The 18,357-nt window shown below is 38.6% G+C and overlaps 1 protein-coding gene across 1 annotated transcript in view; it reads left to right on the forward strand.

Moving 5' to 3' along the window:
- Positions 1-18,357, forward strand: part of LOC136871925 (osteoclast-stimulating factor 1) — a 52,794-nt gene that overhangs the window by 9,746 nt on the left and 24,691 nt on the right. The window contains exons 2-3 of the mRNA XM_067145657.2: positions 8,058-8,104; positions 8,299-8,416. Coding sequence (XP_067001758.2) covers positions 8,058-8,104; positions 8,299-8,416 — 165 coding nt within the window. The remainder of the gene's footprint in view (positions 1-8,057; positions 8,105-8,298; positions 8,417-18,357) is intronic.

An 18,357-nucleotide genomic window follows, 5' to 3' on the forward strand; every position in this document is an offset into this window, starting at 1 on the left:
CTCATCAGTGCATTGGCAACAGTGGGGCAACTACCGAAAATAGTGACTCTTAACGATACAGCTGGTTCGTAGAGAAATGGGACTGTGACAAACTACTGATATATTTGAACTATTAGTTTTTAGTTTAGATAAGTAGTCGTCGTCGGTCAATACTCGTATCAGAGTTTTCGTTTCTCGCCTGCAGTTCTGCTATCCTTAGTCCACATGATGAAGATGGCGCTGATAGCTTATCAGACCAATCCTTGCATAAAACATGTTGCATCCGATGGAAGGTGGGGGGAAGTGCCAGTGTTTGACGTAGCTTCTTTCTCTGGCGAGTTTCTTCTTCCTGTCTTCAACGTTCCTGCTCAAATTGTGCAACTGCAGCTCAGATAGTGGCACGCCAGTGAGGGCGATCCAATATGAGATTATGCCAAGTATTTGGGTTTATATCTACTCTTCTCATGGTCTGCTTAAGTTGGTCTTTATATCGCTTCAGAGGAGCACCACGAGTCCTCTTGCCAGTACTGAGTGCACCATGCAGGTTTTGCCCAGGGAGTCTGCTGTCACTCATACGATGGATATGGTCTGCCCATCTAAGCCGATGACTAACGATGGTGGCTTTGATTCTGTTTAGCTTTGCTCTCTCAAGAACTGCTATATTAGTCATCCCATTTGATGCTCATGATGGATCTAAGTTTTTGCTGATGAAAGCGTTCCAATTTCTTTATGTCTCAACAATATAGGGTCCAGGTTTCACACCCGTAGAGTAATGTAGAAATAACAACAGTTTTGTACACCATTATTTTCATGTGGATACTTAGATCTTTGTTCTGGAATACACGATGTGAGAGACGTCCAAAGGCCTGTATTCTGTTTCCCACGTTCTTCTCAGGTATGAGAAGTGCTCCACTCTTTCCAGAGCTGTGCCGGATATGGTTGTATCAAAATCCAGGAGCAGGCTGAGTAAGCACTTTGGTCTTCTGTATGTTGACAGTCAGGCCAAAATGTTCATAAGCTCTGTTGAAGCAGATGACAGACTATTGAAGCTCTTCTGATGTGTGGGCTGGAGAAGCATTGTCATCTGCATATTGCAATTCTGTGACCCTGGTGGAATGGGTTAATCTTTTGGAGCGAAGCCTGGCCTGGTTGAAAAGTCCCCCTTCATACCGATATTTAATTTCCACACCTGTGTTGTTTGCAGGCATTGTCTTATAAAATGTAGCTGCCAGGTACAGGGCGAAAAGTGTAGGTGCAAGTACACATCCTTGCTCGAGTCCATTCTTCTGAGATATCATTCTGATACAGTACCTGACCAACGATACCATCATGGAGAGCTCAGATCAAACCAACAAAATGCTCAGGGCATCCGAAGCGCCTCAAAACCATCCACACAGCATTTCGAGGAATCTTATCAAGTGCCTTTTCAAGGTCGTAGAACACTAAGAACACAGGTGTCATTTGTTCTCTACACTTCTCCTGAAGTTGTCTTGCGCAGAAGATCATGTCAATTGTACCACGAGACGCACGAAACCTACACTGAGATTCAGGTAGTAACCTCTCAGAAACAACCTGAAGTCGATTCAGTAAGATTCTAGCAATTATTTTTCCAGCTATGGAGAGCAGGGATATACCACGGTAGTTTCCACAGATACTGCGATCACCTTTCTTGAAGATTGTAATTATTCTGGAGTTTTTCATGGTAGCAGGAACATATTTGGTTTCCCAGATTAGAAGAATCAGATAAAAAAGTCTGGTTTTTAGAGGTGATCCTCCACTTTGAATGAGTTCAAGAGGAATGTTGTATGATCCTGGAGCCTTCCCTGTTTTCATTCTACTGAGAGCTTTGATAAACTCTTGGAAGGTTGAAGGAGTGCCCATCCTCGGTTGGGGGGAATATGTTGATGAACATGTTGAAGAAAATTTTCAGCAGCAGCAGAACTACGGTTCAAGAGTGAGCTGAAGTGCTCTTTCCATTGTTTCAAGATGTCCTGACTGTCTGTAAGAATGGTGGTATTATCAACAGCATTCAGAGTTCCTGATGATGAGCGGACAGGACCATACAGCTCTTTCAGTCCTGTGTAAAAGTTGCATAAGATGGTGGAAGAGGCAGCCCTACACTCAGGGATTAATATGAGTGCAAGGAAGCCACCCAGTCAACATTTTCCAGGGTGGAAGAGGAAGATTCCCAACGGCTTGGAGGGCGGAAGAACCAACTCCAGGTCTTACCAACTTGGTTTTACTCCTGGACAGAGCATTGCTCTGTCCCACAAGTGCTATCACACACAACTACCATGATGGATGAAAAACGTTTGGAAATTAATACCCCAACCGGTGAAATCCGGGGCCAACTCGTTGGTCTTAGGGCACAGGATTCTGGGGGCCCTAACCGATCATGCTTGGATCAGTCGGAGGGTCCATCATCCCGCAAGCTGAGGCCGAAACAGAAACACTTCTTTGGAACACTCAATCTAAACACTCTTCTGAAGACATGTAAACAGATGGAACTAATAAAAGTACTTGAAAAATATCATATAAAACTACTAGCCATCCAAGAAACAAGGTACATATCAAATGAAACCGCAGTAGCAGATAACTTCAGGATACTAAAGAGAAAACCTGCCATTAAAGTTAAGAAATCTGAGAAAACCAAGAACACAATGGTAAAACTTGGTACAGCCTTCTTTGTTCACCACTCAGGAGTAGAATCATTTGTAGATTTCAGATCTCCATCCCCAAGACTGTCTATACTGACCCTAAAAGTGACAAACTCTGTACTGTGTTCAATGCCCATGCCCCTGACGACAACAAAAAGAACCCCCAGAAGGTAAACAAGTTCTTGTCTCAACTTGAAGAAGAAATATTCAGAACTCCAGACAGGCACATCAAGATTCTAATGGGACACTTTAATGCTCAGCTAGGGAAAGAAAAGAAGTACAGAAAGGTGATAGGTAAATACCCAGCTCATCACAGGACTAACAAGAACGGTGAAAGGTTAATAGATATCTGTGAATCTTTCAACTTGAAAGTAATGACCACACAGTTCAAGAGGACCCCAGAGCAGATGAAGACATGGCAGTCACCCAACCCTCTGCTAGGAGTGTTCCAAATTGACCATGTTGCAACCAATAACCCCAGAGAAATAATGAATGTTAGAGTACAATGAGGAGAAAACTTCGATTCAGTCCACTATCTGACTAGGATCAAAATGAAATTCATTCTTAACAACACCAAGAAGAAAACTTTCAAGATGCAAAAATACAGAATTGAAGAACTGAAAATAAACCAAGATATAATAGAAAACTACCAAAAAGAACTGGATTTATTGAACACATATAAATGAGGTGAAATGGCTCGAAAAATCCAAGAAGCTGCAAAGTATACAATATTTCTCGCTAAAAGGAAAAAGCATCCATGGTGGAATGATGAGTGTGAAGCTGCTCTAAAGAAACTTTCTGAGGCATGGAATATATGGAACTTCACCGAATTCTGGTGGGTTCAGAACTCAAACAAAATTGACGGCCATATTTTTCAGAAACGCCAAACGACAACTTGAAAGAGACCAGTTAAGGGATATTGAAGAGAACTTTAAGAACAACAACACAAGAAACTTCTATAAAACCTTTGAATCAAAACTTAGAAAATATTCTCCACCCACTATCTGCTTCAAAAATGATTCCGGTAAATTGATTCTGAACAACAAACAAAACTGTGAACATTTGGTCAAATACTTTAAAGTATTACTGAACTGTGAACCTCCAAAGAAAGAGATGTCCTTCCAAGAACCCAGTCCAAACTTATCGACTCAGCCCCACCAGACAAAGAGGAAATAAAGGAAATCAGTAAGAACCTCAAAAACAACAAAACGTCCGGTAAAGATTCAATCGTGGCAGAACTTCTAAAATACTCAGGGGACAAATTATTGGAACCCTTCGTGAGACTCTTTCAAACAATTTGGGAAACGGAAAAGATACCAGATGAGTGGAAGGATGCTATCATTCACCCATTACATAAAAAAGGAGACAAAACTAATGTTACACGCGTAATAATTGTATAGCAGTTACACGCATGGCGGGGATTCCCTCATCATGCACAAATAAGTGAATAAATTGTGTCTCTTTTTGTTCTATTGAATGAGAAAGGGCCTAAAAATCTTCCTCACAGTACTGTTGTTTACTTAAAGTTATTTAATTTTTTATATGACCTGAATTAAAATAAACGAGAAGGGGAAGTAATATTCCCTCGCTCATATTCCTGATATTTTATATGAATGTACACGCATAGGCGGAGATTCCCCGCAGTGTTCATTTTACAACATGTTTGTATTTTTCTAGTTCTTTAATGTATAATAAACACTACAGTAAAATTGACATCAATAAAGAACAAATAAAATAGTAACAGTAGTAAAAAAATAGTAAAAGTAAAATACACAAAGCAAAAAGAACTAAAAATATGTACACTGTAATTTATTCATATATTCGTTGAGAGCACTAAAATCCATCATATGCTCTAAAGCGTACCATTCCTAAAAAAGAATATAAAAAGAACAATGAGTAATGGGTGAAGGTATAACAAGAACAACACCAACGAAAGTCAAGAATATAACTTACAACAGTCACATGGTCACATGCATAGGCGGGAACTCGCCGCCCGGGAGAAGAATAAGAAAGGTGTACTCGTGTACACGTCCTTGGCAGTGACTAACAATGACTCCACTCTGCGTGGACAATGTCCTGGAGAACAACCCTTCATGCATCACAGTAAAATTTGAAATTCACGAGAACGCTTAAACAGCGGGGAATCCTTGCCCTGCATGTAACAGAGTGTTAACAACTATACAGGCATATCATCTTGTCAGTCGCATACAAGATAATGTCTAAAGTGCTCCAGAATAGAATAGAGAATCACATAGATCAAGAGTTGGGGGAATACCAAGCAGGATTCAGGAAAGGACGGTCTTGTGCGGAGCAGATATTTACCATCAAGACTTTATTCAAAACTAAAACTTAAGCAGCAGACAAGAAGGCAATTATGACATTTGTTGATTTCAAAAAGGCACATGACTCTGTCGACAGGAACACATTAATAAAAGTGCTGAAAGAATTTGGAATCGATGACAAAACAAACAAAACAACTAATATAATACAACAGACATTAACAAACACCCGGTCACAAGTAAAATTCCTTGGAGAGCTATCAGAACCGTTTGAAATCAAGACAGGTGTGAGACAAGGAGATGGCCTTTCCCCAGTCCTTTTCAACTGTGTCTTGGAGAAGATGATAAGGGAATGGCAAAAAGAAATGAGTCAGAAAAATATCCTGAATGGAACCAAGATAGACCACAAAAAGCCTGGACTTAAATTTGAGTGTCTTGCATTTGCAGATGACTTATTTTTCTTTGCTGAAAATCTATAGACTGCCACTAAACGGATAGAGGTTTTGCAAGAAACAGCAGAAAAGGCAGGACTTCAAATACCGTTTGAGAAAACTAAGTACACGAACGTAGATCCCAAAGAACCAACATGGACAATGAAGACCAAGTATGGTGACATAAAGAAGTCCACATATTCAAATATCTAGGGGAGATTTTGACTCCTAACAACAAGAAGCCAGCTATCGAAGAAAGAGCAAAGAAGATGGAGATTGCATTCAGACTATGCCAGGAAACTTACAAGTCCAAATCCCTCTCCTATCAAGCCAAACTCAGACACTATAATACCATGGTGAAGCCTGAATGCCTCTGTGCAGCAGAGACAGTTGCCAGAAAGGGGATTACCGAAATAGAAAAGAAAGAGCATAAATTTCTGAGGAAAATTCTGGGACCCAAGAAAGCAACAGGAAATTAGTTTACCTTCCATTTGAAATCAAATCAAGAGCTGTATAAAAAATGCGAAAACGTTTCAACCTCAATAAGAAAAAGGCGACTTGACTTTCTATGGACACCTGAGAAGAATGGGACCGGAACGCGTAGCAAATAAGATCTTCATCTTCCAGGAAAGAAGAAAGAACCAAGTACCATGGTTGAAAGAAGATCATCAGGATCTTAAAAAATGTGGCATTGAGGAGGGAGATATTACAAACAGAACAGTGTTCAGAAGGAAAATTGCAAAGGTGACGGATCTGTTTGTGGAGAAACCCAAGAGAGCAAGAAGGGTGTTTTCAGATGAGGAACGAGCAAAAGCGAGCCAGAGAATGGAGTATTGGTGTAAAAAGAAAGAACATCAACAGTCAAGGAAGTTGTGTAATCGTAACCCATAGAAGGTTGAAACGATCCTAAATAAATAATAATAATAATATTTGTTTTTACGTCCCACTAACTACATTTTTAGTGTTTGGAGATGCTGAGGTGCCAGAATTTACTCCTGCATGAGTTCTTTTACATGCCAGTAAATTTACCGACATGAGGCTGACGTATTTGAGAACTTTCAAATACCCCTGGGCTGAGACAGGATCAAACCTGTCAAGTTGGGGGTCAGAAGGCCACCGTCTCAACTGTCAGAGCCACTCAGCCCGACGAACCCTTATTATATAATTTCCTAATTTACTTTTAATTTCATTATTTCCTAATTGTAGTAGCCATGCTGCTACAGCTGATAAGTTTTCTTTCCTTTTCCTTGTATGTTAAAAACTCAATAACACATAGGCATTATTAGTAAGCTGGCTTTGCACGTATATTTGTTTTCAAGAACAATACTTGAATCTTGGGCCTTATATGAACCCTCTGGATACATGCTTCAATTATCTGAGCTCTTCCACCTTTGGATACCACACAAAGAACATTGCAAAAATCTTCCTCAAATATGACAACCACTTGTAGTTCATTAACCACTAAATGCTCTTATGCATGAACGAGGATTTATAGTTATATAAGCATATTATGTTGGTCTTGTTGATCTTGCTGCCCTGGCAGGCATCCTCTTTTTACATATAATAGACATACATTACAGAGATTTCTGAAATGGCACCGTGGCCAGATTATGCAATTGTGAAATAAGCAACTGCCAGCACATTAATCAATGGATTAGAATAATCTGAATACCTATTTTCACATCAGTCTAGCTTATCCATTATTAGTAGTATAGACTGGATAGGGATAGCAGTGAGGCATTGTTTGAAACTGAAATGAAGTATGATATAGAAATGTTTGGCTGTAGTCCTACTCCTTGGCTGAATGGTCAGTATAGGGGCCACCTGATTAATTGCTCTGGCTCAAGGACTGGGTATTTGTGGGTAAGAGTTAACACCCTTCATTCACACATAACACACCACTCTACCAACCACCACAAAAGCAAACAATAATAAATAAATTCCTCCATGTAGGGTAGGCATCAGGAAGGAAAGGCATCATGCTGTAAAACTGGGTCAAGTCTGCCGTTGGAATACAGATCACCCCTGCTACCACACAAGGATGTGGCAAAAGTAGCATGGAAGGAAAGAAAGAAAGAAAGAAAGAAAGAAAGAAAAAGATAATTTAGTTTACACTGAGACTTTTAACATTTGTACATACACTGCTCAAAAAAAAAATTTTGGTCATGTCTTTAGATGTTCCTAAGTACATTGTATGAATGCATAATGGGATTGGACTACTATGGCAATAACATGTCCTGTTTACATAACAGAGGGGGCTCCATTGGCATCTAGATGTTTGGGAGGTGTCAGTGTCAGTTGAAAGGTACAAATGCCTCAGTTCAATGTGAGAGAAGGTTTGCCTGTGTGGAGTGTAGTGCAGTCATGGCTGATTGTGTGGACCAAGGTAAGCAACAAGAGAAGCAGTTGTCGTCAGTGTGCTATGTTCCTACCTCCCGTTTCAGAGAGTCATTAGCTGGGGCTGTACCTTAATTAAGGCCACGGCCGCTTCCTTCCCACTCCTAGGCATTTCCTGTGTCAGTGCGACGTAAATCAAATAGCAAAAAAAAAAAAAAAAAAAAGAGGAGTCATTATTTTTTTATTTGGAGGTGATACCTGTCACACTATCTTTTCTACTGCTTTTCATTTTGTAATGTTTATTGTCCACGTACTGTATGGTAGTTCTTTTTTCTCTTATGTAATATTTTGATGAGTTTGTCATTTCTTTTCAGGAAAAGTAACAGTTGTGAGAGCACTCTACAACTATGCTGCACAATTGGTAAGATTAAATTGATCCATGTAAGATTATTTATAAAAGGTAATTAGCAGGTTAGGCCTATATGCTATATGGTTTGATTGAGTTCCTTATGAAATGTTGTTATTGTAATTGAAAATAAAATTATGATAGTATTGAACTATACCAGTGATTTAATTGATGGGGTTTTATTGTTTGCTATTTGTTATTATTTTCAGCCTGATGAACTATCTTTCCAAGAAGGGGATCTCTTGTATGTATTTGACAAGGTCTCGGATCCCAACTGGTGGAAAGCAAGATGTGGAAATCAGACTGGCCTCATACCTAGTAATTATGGTAAAAGTATCTTTTAACTTTATCATAGTATGTGTATGATTGATGGCAGCATGTAATATAATATATAGTTGTGTTGTGAGATTTTGAGGGTCATCTCATTGTTTGAAATATTTTGTTCATTATTAACTGATTTTTTGTCATTATTCTTCTTTCCTATAGGCAGTGTAAACTTATCTTAGCTGGGAGGAGACGGACATTCAGAAATCATTAATTTCTGTTTAAAGGAAGTATTGATTTTGCAGTCAGATTAATACTGAAACTTAAAATTAAATGATATCATGTAATGAGAGGGTGAGAAGAATATGGAAAGGAAGAAAGACACTATAGGATAAACTCACTGACAAGTCAGTGTGGGAAGAGAGGACAATAGAAGGAGGGAACAAGGGCAAATGTGAAAACACAAAAAGACAAGGACAGTGTAGATATCTTCTTACGTTTTGTTTTCAAACAGTTGGGCTCCCTCCTCGTCAGTACATCCATTTATTTTCATCCCCCAACAAGCTTGTTTCTGCTTCCCAGTTTCATCTTTACAAATCTTCAGTCTTGATGCAGCAAATGTAGGATAAGAAGAAAGACAAATACTGGAAAAGGGAAGGGACTTAAAATCAAGATGAATACAGGTGGGCTAGGAACATAGGTGAACATTGAAGGAGAAAATAATCCCGTGTATAAAGATGAGGAGATTGCCCTTGTCCTCTTGTGCCTTATCTTGTCTTTTATTTTCTCCATCTTTCCATGCTGACAAGTCATTAAATATCTTAGTGCAGTAAAACCTTGATTATCCGTTCTAATGTCCGGGAAGGGGTGAACGGTTAATAAAAAATTAAAAAACATATAATCCATATTACTAATTTTAATGGACTTTAAAGTACATAAAATACATACCGTATAACCTCAAAATGCAGTGCATGAAACCCTCTTTAAAACATGCTAAATATTAATGTAAATTACCAGCAGAACATGAATAAATTAATTTACCTGTTGTCATTTAAGCTACTTGAAAAAAATCTGTTACTTTTTTTTTTGCACTCTCCTACAACTTATTTTTTCTTTACATCCATTCTGAGCTTTCTAATTACAAGAATGTCTAAAAAATCCATATTGTCCTCTTGCTCTAAGAATTCCATTAAAGTTAAAAACATTTAAGGTCATTAGGCTTTTTCAATCGTGAAATTACAAGCATTTCGTCCCAGTGTAGCAGTGGGCTCATCAGTTGGATTGCTACACCTTTCCAAGTCGCTGGCGGGTAGTGCACCGTTGAGACACCACTGCAAGCCTCTTATATAGGACAATGCAGTGACGATGCACTAGGGGAAGCATGTGCCTCCGCTTGTATAAAAAATGCCTGAGTGGCCTTGATATCAAAAATAATGTTCCTAGAAGGAAACCATAATTGAAATTCATTGATTGCATATGTTAAAAACATTTAAGCTCTTTAGATTTTTTCAGTTGTGAAATTACCAGTGTTTCGCCCAGTGTAGCAGTGGGCTCATCAGTTGGATTGCTACACCTTTCCAAGACGCTGGAAGCTAGTGCGCCGTTGGGACGCCACTGCAAACCTCTTATGTAGGACAATGTAGTGACGGTGCGCTAGGGGAAGCATGTGCCTCCACTTGTATAAATACCTGTCTTTGGCCTTGATATCAAAAATAAGGTTCTTAGAAAGAACCGTAATTTTTTGAATTTCATCGGTTGCAAATGTTAAAAACATTTAAGCTCCTTTAGGCTTTTTTAATCATGAAATTATTAGCGTTTAGCCCCAGTGTAGCAGTGGGCTCATCAGTTGGATTGCTACACCTTTCTAAGACTCTGGTGGTTAGTGCGCCGTTGAGACACTACTGCAAGCCTCTTATGTAGGACAATGCAGTGACGATGCATTAAAGTTTCAACTGACTCCAGTGCGGTCTGAAGTGGTACACGATTGTTTGTGAAACACACTTCTTCCCCATCCCCCTCACTTTCCGTCGTCACTTTGCAGCTGACTGCCGAGTTCCTGTTCACGTTTTTAGTACTATAAAATGTTAAAATATGATGCTCAGGCAATACATCATCAGTATGAAGCTACTCCTTAATGGTACTTTCATCCACTTCTCCAAAATGGATGTTATTTTCAGTAGTCTTCAGGATATCTTTGATCATCAGTCTTTCATTTTCATTACTGAACCCATGAAAATCATTGGTGAGCTCTTTGACATCAACATACAATTTTCTCCACAATCAAGTGATGTTCTGAGCAGATACTAGATCCTATGATTTCTGGGCAAGATAAAGCACTTCTTTAAGATTTAGTTTTTTCCAGAACTCAACCATCAGTGCTCCTTCGGAAAGTAAGAGGCCTAGAATTTTCCATTTATAATGCACCTTAAAGGTTGCGATGACGCCTTGGTCCATTGGCTGAATTAATGATGTTACATTAGGTGGCAAATAGGGTAAAGAAAAGGCTTCCGTCCTCTGATTTCAACTCAGTATCAACAGGGTGAGAGTTGCATTATCAAGAAAAAAAGATGGCCTTTGATGGCAAGCCTTTGGACGCCAAGAAATATCGAACCTGCGGAACAAACTTCTTATGGAACAAAGTCTTGAAAATACCATGTGCCATCCATGCAGATTTGTTATGCCAATAATCTACTGGAAAATATTTCATCACTTTTCCTTTGAAAGAACACAGATTTTTTGCTTTACCAAGAACAGCAAATTTTATTTTGTGGTTGCCACTAGTGTTTGCATAGTACAAGGTGGTAACACACTTTTTACTAGATCTGTGACCAGGAGCTGATTTTTCTTCAGCAGCTGTTAGTGTTTTACTGGGTAAGCACTAATAATAAAATCCAGTTTCATCAGCATTTTAGTACACTTGACTTGGTACGAAATTGTTTCTCTATATTATGAGCTTAAACTCGTATCTAAAGTTTTCTGCTGCACTAGTGTAACCACTTTTTCTTTCTCCTTCGATGTTTAATTCTCGAATGCCGTGTCTGTCCTTAAATCTCTGTAGCTAACCGTTAGATGCTGGTGAGGACACTGAGAGCCCCATCTTTTTGTGAAAAATTTGTGCCTGTCTTGTTATCATAAGACCACTAATAGGTACACCTTTGTCTCACTTTTGCTGAAACCACGTGAGTAATGTAGCATCCAGTTCTTTTAAGGATGATGCTTTCATTTTTTTCTTTTTTTCTTTTAGCGAGTCCATGCGAACTGTCAAAACCCACTGCAATCCGCAACACTTCGTCTTTATTCTTCATTAGGTCCCACAGTAGCCTATTGTCGCACCGACACTGATCTCTGATGATAAGTTTGAGACTAGGTCACCTTTCTTTAACCGTTCAATTATATTCACTTTATTTTTGATGGTAGTTTTCTCTTTGCTGTAGATATCAAACTCAACATCTCAGCTGTTAGAATGGAAAATGAATGTTCAACTTTATCAGTCACACTTACCTTTCCTTGCTTTGCACTACAGAATGTAGCCTATCTGTCTATAAATAGCTGAGGTTGTCTATGGTGGACCACTAGTATAGTCTCCGCTTCCTGTGCATTGTGAAATATTTACGATACTGTAGCCTAAGTGGTGAAAAATATTTAACCTTGACAGAGAATGAGACAAAAGATATGTACTCGGAGATGTTACATGCTTTCAAAATACTGTACGTTGCATGTATCATTCTGAAGTAGAAATGACCAGCGTACCATACTGTACGCTCCGTGGGCTGGGAGAGGGCACTTTATTAGTCAGTAATGGAATGGATAATAAAGTTTGTGACTGTTGAATTCAAATAGCATCCCTCTCTTTCACAAAAGTTTATAGTTAAATAATTTTACACAAAATAAAATTACGTAGTAAAAAATGTATGAAGTCTTGTCTTTAATGCCGATTGCCGGTCTATGCGCATGTACGTACAGTAATTATTTATTTTATTTATTTATTTATTTATTTATTATGGCTTCTTTCATGTGGCGAAGTTAGGGCACACGGCCGTCTCTTACACTTAACCACAATACAATAAATAATATTAAGGTTACCTATTACTGATTATACTAATTACACTACTTATACTATTTCCTAAATTAAGCTTAAGTTACACATCCACACAATATGCAGCTTATTAGCTTATTAGCTCGTTACTTCAGTCCTCTTTTCTATCTCACACAGACACTTGCACATACACTTACAATGTACACACTTATCAACTACCCTTACGTTTATATTATATAAAACTAACAGAAACAATTTTTAATTTTACAATTACCAATCACACGCACACAATACACACCAATACACACTTCAATCGATATCTCTCAACAGGAAGTCTCGGCAAGATATTTTAAATTTGAGGAAGGAGTCAATGCTCCTGACACTTACTGGCAGGGAATTCCAAAGCCTGGATCCGGTTACAATGAAAGATTTATTATACACAGAAGAGTGGTGAAGAGGAATAGCTAAAGTGGAGCCCGAGCGAGTGTTACGATTATGGAAGGAAGAGAGGAAGTGAAGTTTAGATGAAATATACCGGGGGGAGTTACTATGCAGGAGTTTGTGTATTAAAACAAGTATATGATATTCACGTCTCTTATCAGGTTTTAACCAGTGCAGTGCCTGATAATAAGGAGTAATATGCACATCATACCTTAGGTTAAAAATGAATCTAAGGCAACAATTCATAATACGCTGCAGTTTCCTAGTTTGTTCTTTAGTAGCGTCTACCAAGATAACATCACAGTGGTCAAGGATAGGAAGAATTAGGGTCTGTGTTAATCTTTGCCGCATGTTTAGTGGTATAATATCTTTGTTTAATTTCAGTGGGTGTAGAGTAGCAAACACCTTATGACTTATGTTTTTGATATGTTCTGTCCAATTTAGAGTTTCAGTCATAGTCACCCCAAGATTTCTCACTGTTTTACTGTACGGAATTGTGCTATTATTTATTTGTAAAGGAGGAATGATCGAATCATTGATCTTGTGTAGGAGCTTCTGGGAACCGACAATGATAGCTTGCGATTTTGATGGATTTATGAGAAGTCTGTTTGCGAGAGCATATTCACTGAGTTTTTTCATGTCATCATTTATGTATTTTACTGCGTTTGGTAATTTGCTTAAGCTGCAATGGTAGTAAATTTGGAGATCATCAGCATATAGGTGATAATTACACGTTTTTAGAGAAGATGAAATGTCATCGATATACAATGTAAAAAGCAACGGTCCTAAAATACTACCTTGTGGCGTGCCAACTTTCCTTGTACGCCATTCTGAATTTCTTTCGCGAGTTATCACCCGCTGCCTCTGATCTTTCAAATATGACGTAAAAAACTTCAGTACTAAAGGGTCAAACAAGTAAGATTCCATTTTCTTAATTAGTAGCTGTACGTGTATTGTATCAAATGCACCACTGAAATCCAGTAGCGTTAGTACTGTAAGTTGTCGTTGTTCCATAGCTAGTCTGATGTCTTCTGTCACTTTAAGGAGAGCCGTGGCAGTGCTGTGCCCTTTCTTAAAGCCCGATTGTAATGGGTCAAGGAGAGAATAGTTATTTAAATATTTCAATACTTGCTCGTACACCAGTCTTTCCAAAGCCTTAGAAAGCGCTGGAAGAATAGAAACTGGGCGATAGTCAGAGGTCAGTTTAGGATCGTTTATCTTGGGCACTGGGATGACATTAGCTTGTTTCCAGAGTGCAGGGAAAGTTCCATTTCTGAGACAGTAATTGAATATCTGTGTGATAATCGGGAGGATAGCGCCTATTATATTATGTATGAAATGTATAGGGATGTCATCTACTCCTACTGCTTTAGATTTAATAGAGTACAGTACTTTTTTAATTTGGTTGCTAGTGACCTCTTGGAATGAAAATTGAGGACGGTTAAGTAGAGGGACGGCTGGTTGATTCGTATTTAATTCTGCCTGATTGATTAGTTTAAACGCGATTCGTTCCTCAGAGAAATATGTAATAAGCTCATCTAGGGGAACAGTTGGTTCACGTTGCTGTTGTTGGCCTTTTACAATACCAAGAGAGCGTAGTTCTTTCCAGGAATTCCTGGCATTCAGTTTACCTGAAAGACAGTTTAAGTACTTAAATTTCTGATTTCTGATTTCTTGCTTAATTCTGTTCCTAAGTACCCGATAGTTTTCAAAATTGGATTCGTTACGGGTACGTTTGTACCGTCGGAACCATGAATCACGGCGAGCCATCAAATTCTTAATTTCGTCATTTAGCCATGGGCAGGGGGGGGCGACTCACTTTCACTTGTCGTTTGGGAGCGTGTTTGTCGTATAGACTAATAATGAGGGAATTTAGTTTGTCTATTTTTGCGTCAATATCGTCTAGTAGTAGAATATCGTTCCATGGTAGGTTGTAGGCGTCATACTTCAGTTGATCTAAATTAATATCTCTTATATTCCTACAAGTGGTGAACTTAGGTTTGTATTTGGGTATGCGAAGAGAATAGGATAAATAAACTAGGTCGTGTGTTGAGATCGATGGAACAGGAATTTGGCCGTGATTTAAGGCTTTCTGGGGATTGTTTGTTATGATTAGATCGATTAGTGAGTGTGAAGTGTGATTATTGCTATATATATGGTTGGTAGGATTTAATGGGAGAATCGTAAGGTTACAGGAAAATAGTATATCAAGTAGTTTGTCCTTCTGAGCTGATTCTTTCAGTAAGTTTATATTTAAGTCTCCTAATAGTACGATATGTTCGTAAGTTGGTACTAGGTTGAATAAACAAGCTTCCAACTCCGTCATGTTCACTATATCTGGAGGTTATGTTATGATCATAGACTCATGAGTTGGAGAGTCATTGTACAATTGCTCCAAAATGGAGTACTGTTTCAAGATATCTTGACATCGAGAGCCAGGCTGAGGGATGTTGGAACTGCATCTTCATGCACCTTGCACTTGTCCGCAATGAGGTAATGATTTTTTTTAAAGAGGTCGATGACCTAGACATTAGGTCCCTTTAAACAGCAAGCATCATCATCAATTCAAGAAAAGCTTTAGAATCATAGCCATAGAAGTTTTTGAACACAATAAGGTCCTTATATTTGGCATTATTAATGGGTAAGAGTTCATCATACAGAGGATTCAGCAGTCTGAATTCATGAGGATGAAGACACATAACTTTAGGCGTTTCTTTCTTTCGAGCAATTGCTGAAGTCAGACATGCACCATTATAACTCACTTGGTACTGCACAAGGCATGGATGTTCTTGTTCTATGCACAAGCGTCTTATTGGTCTCATAGGGAAAGGACATTTAGTTACGTACAATGGTGTCAGAAATTTAGTCCAAGACAAAAATATGTGATGGCTTTCACAAGAAATAGCCCTAAATGGTTGCAGTTTCATATGTCCTTTCAGAAATTTGTCATTCCACCTTGATGGGGTCTCAGTGACAGCCTTCTGGTTCAGCAAAGCAACTTTTTTGTAACATTTCATGTTGGAGTGACCACACTTAGGGAAAGTCATTTTCACTGTCTTCAGGCATATAGCATGTTAGACCACATAATGGAGGAACCGAAAAATGACATAGTTTTTATTTTGGCCACAGCACAAATCCCAAAATATTTCCAGTTCTTCTACAGATTCATCTAACTGGTTACATATGAAATAACAAACCAGTACAGAAAATGTTGCATTATTATTATTATACATTGAAGAAAGAAAATATCACTGCAACATGATGACATTCATTGTTATTTCATACCTGCGCAGTAACATCCATGGTTCATCCCCTGTATACTGATTCTTTTATCTTCATTTTTAGGACGACCATCATGGATTTAGCTCTGTTCACCACACCAACATCAAATTTTGCTACTTTATTCATAGTGACATACTCACCACATTTGCCCAAGTTTTTGACATTAATTGTTTTTCCCCTATACCTTTCATATATTGTTTTGTACATAACCCATGCAGTGATCGCAGATGTTACAAGAAAGAAAGAGAGAGAGAGAAAGACAGAAAGAATTGACAAATAAACTCAACAGAGAACTTTCAAATAGCCGTAAATGATCATCGTGGGCTATTTATACATACAAACAGCAGGTCTCTCAAAATACTAAACTTAAATTCATAACAAAGCAGGCCTAATAAAATATTACTTTTATGCTGCTAATATCAACGTCTTGCTTTCAGTAAAGAAAGTAAAAGTAAAATTACGAACTAGGGAATGGGATGATAATAACTATAATGAAAATAAGAACAATGTTATGAGAATAATTTATGAGAACCCTGGCAAAGACACGAGATTTACTGCTGTAGACCCCGTCGAAGGCTTGGTTATGCAAGGAGTGAGAGAGAAAGCAAACAGCTTGGGGAAGTACCAGCCTACAACAGGTTGGTCACAAAAACTAGGAACCCGGGTTTAGAATGATCAGAATTTGATCCCGTATTTCAGCCATATAGCTAGTTCCCGCAAATATACAACGGTGATAATTCCTGTCTATATTTATGGAGTATAATAAGCCCTTAAAACTAAGTAATTGTGTCTGTTTTGCGTATCCTTCAATCATTTGAAATATCCATTGTGAAGTAGCTGACCTCTCACAAAGGGGAGCTTGTTTGCATCCAGGAGAAGTAATATTGGGTGCCCTCTTTCTCATGAACTAATCGTCTCATTAAGCTGGGATTTGTGCTAAATGAATCATTGAACTATTGTTCCTGGTTCTTCTGCTCAAAGTTACCAAGGCAACAATTACCGTAGTTTTCATTGCATTGTGAATCAACCCGGGCAAATACAAGAACGTCACTTTCATTCCGTACAAAATGTGGAAGGTCTCTTCTCCATTACTACACTATAAAAGGTAAATATAAAGTTAATGAATGTAAACTACATTCTTTTGAGACTCTACTGTAAACATTTGAAAATAATCTGAGCTAAACTAGAATTTTTAAAGAGATCGCTGCATTCTCTTAGTGCTGACATCTGAATCACCTCCGTCCGCTGGGTAAAGTGGCACTCAAATGTTCCCCATTGCTGAGGAGTTCATAAAAATAAATTACTTGCAAATATTTTTAGCCCCTTGCTTTTCAGGCATCTAGTACAGGGTGATATATATAAACCAGGGATTTTCAAAGTGACCCCATTTCTGTCTGGTTCATATGTACTGTATGTCCACTCTAAAGGACACTGACAGACAGCTTTAAGGCGGTTGTAGAAGTAAATAATAATTTAGGCGTAGGTCGGACGTCGTACCCCATCCCACGTTTGACCACGCCCGATGGTGCTTAACTCGGATTTGTACCCACGAATGTGACATCTCACGGAATTCGCAGGGATGAAAGTATAAAATTAGAATAAAATATGGGTATATTAATTTAGGTTATTTATTATCATTATGTGTGAAAAGGAACGTTATTTAAAGGATTTCAATAATTATAGTATAAAAAGAAGCAAAGTATAGTGCCAGTCCCGTTCAACAGCTAAGCAGACGGGCAGGCGTGGGGAGAAGGGAAACGTGCAGTGGCAAACCAGAAGGGGGGGGCGGGTAGGGGAGGAGGTGCAGAGATGTGGCACGAGTCAAGCAGTGTGCTGGCTTAGCATTGGCCAGCAGGTATTCATTGCTGATGGCTCGGAGCTTAAAATGTCGCAACTTTTAAGCCCCTTACTTAACGCCCTAATGAATGTCGGCACCCAAAATTGATGCTGACATCTTTTTACGTGTACCTCAATGTGTTTTCCAAGTTTCATTGTGATCGGAGACTTAACCATTGCCGATGTTCCCTCATTAGAGATTACTCTATCTTCAAAGAAGCTGCTGATCAGAGTGAGACACTCACTTGCTGTAAATAACCCTGAATTAGCTTATTGTCGTCTCGTTGCTCAACAAATTGCAGGAAAATGTCTTTGTACTGGTCTGTGTTCATCATATCCAAGAAAAAGAATGGACTGACTATCCGGTTTGCTGAGACTGCTCACTGATCTCCGACCTTCTGTGGGTTCA

Source organism: Anabrus simplex, chromosome 4, assembly GCF_040414725.1.
Source record: "Anabrus simplex isolate iqAnaSimp1 chromosome 4, ASM4041472v1, whole genome shotgun sequence".
Lineage (NCBI taxonomy): Eukaryota > Metazoa > Arthropoda > Insecta > Orthoptera > Tettigoniidae > Anabrus > Anabrus simplex.